We start from the raw sequence: 1,329 nt of genomic DNA, 5'->3' as shown, positions 1-1,329 counted from the left end.
CAAAAGGTGAAGAGCCATGTGGAACAGGAATCTTCTTCTGAATTAGGAAAAAAAACAAACAAAAAACCAAAAAACAAACAAAAAAAACCAATTGTAAACTATTGGTGTCCAGATATGGGGTTTTCTGGGAGTTATAGTGAGTAGGCAACAAAGTATGCTGCAACATAGAGTAGTTCGATAGCTGAATGAAAGTATAAGTAGTTAAGATGCGAATTTATCAATATATTGAAATAGGCAGAATAAGTGTAGTCCCAGAAAACCTGAGAGCTAAGAACAGATTCATAATGAATTGAAGGTTATATCATTTGAAGGCCTAGTAGAAAAAAATCAAAAAATAAGTTCAACAGACAGCAATTAATTAATATTAGGCAATCATATTTCTACATATTTAAAATCTAGTTCTGTGTTGTTTTCTTCTTTTTAGAATACATTTACAATTTTATTGGCTACATAATAAAGAACTAGAAAAAAATCAAATATTTGTCTTTCCCAGGAACATAATCTTCAACTATTAATATTTACCTGGTTGCAACTACCCATATTGCAGACATACCATCTAGAAAGGAATAAACTTCCTCAATACAGTTGAGCAACAAACTCAAACCTATAAAGAGTGACAAAGGTCTCAAAATATCCTGTTCTTTTTGATACAGAAACTGTTATAATATTTTACAAGATATAAGAATAAATGGTCCAGAGGAGTAGAATTGTTATGAAAACTTCCAATCTCGCAGTATAATAAAAACGCCAGTTTGGTACACAGAAGAGACTATATCACCAGGAACAATTATTAAATCCATTTGTTTATTTTTTTTTTTAATTTTAAATTTTCTTAACTATGACAACCCTCAAAAGAAAAGATTATTCTCATCTTAACTAGTCTTAATGTTTTCTAATGGGAAGCTAATGAGAGCCAGGAGGAGCAAACCAGAACATTTTAAAATAATGTAAAAGAATTTATTCCTTTGGGACTATTAAATCAGTCATAAAAAACAAATGTGATCTGGTCTGAATATACTTTCACAAAGAGATTTTATATCAGCAATATTAAAAAAAACTATCTTAATGGCATATATACCCAAAGTCTTAAATAAATGTTTTAAAGGTAATAAATGTTATTAGATCCTGCTAAATTAAAATGGATTATTTAGAAGGAAGAGTTCGTCCTGCATTCATATCACAATTTACAGAATTATGATGAAGCAGTCTGGAAAGCCATTTATTATTTTAAAATAAATAATGCTAGAAGTTTTTTATTTACTCTGAAGAAAAAACAAATCATAAAAGCATTGTTTGTATACTGTGTTAAGTAACTATACAAAGTGAATT

General features: G+C 28.8%; 1 protein-coding gene across 1 annotated transcript in view; it reads right to left on the bottom strand.

Moving 5' to 3' along the window:
- The window catches only part of LOC105805029 (chromosome unknown open reading frame, human C12orf4), a 50,053-nt gene that overhangs the window by 36,713 nt on the left and 12,011 nt on the right, over positions 1-1,329 (bottom strand). Inside the window, exon 4 of the mRNA XM_012637810.1 lies at positions 523-604. Within this exon, the coding sequence (XP_012493264.1) occupies positions 523-604 (82 nt within the window). The remainder of the gene's footprint in view (positions 1-522; positions 605-1,329) is intronic.

This window comes from Propithecus coquereli, unplaced genomic scaffold (genome assembly GCF_000956105.1).
Source record: "Propithecus coquereli isolate 6110/MARCELLA unplaced genomic scaffold, Pcoq_1.0 Scaffold124, whole genome shotgun sequence".
Classification (NCBI taxonomy): Eukaryota; Metazoa; Chordata; class Mammalia; order Primates; family Indriidae; genus Propithecus; species Propithecus coquereli.
Note: the sequence above shows the minus strand (reverse complement) of the source record. Positions and strands in the feature narration are given on the sequence as shown.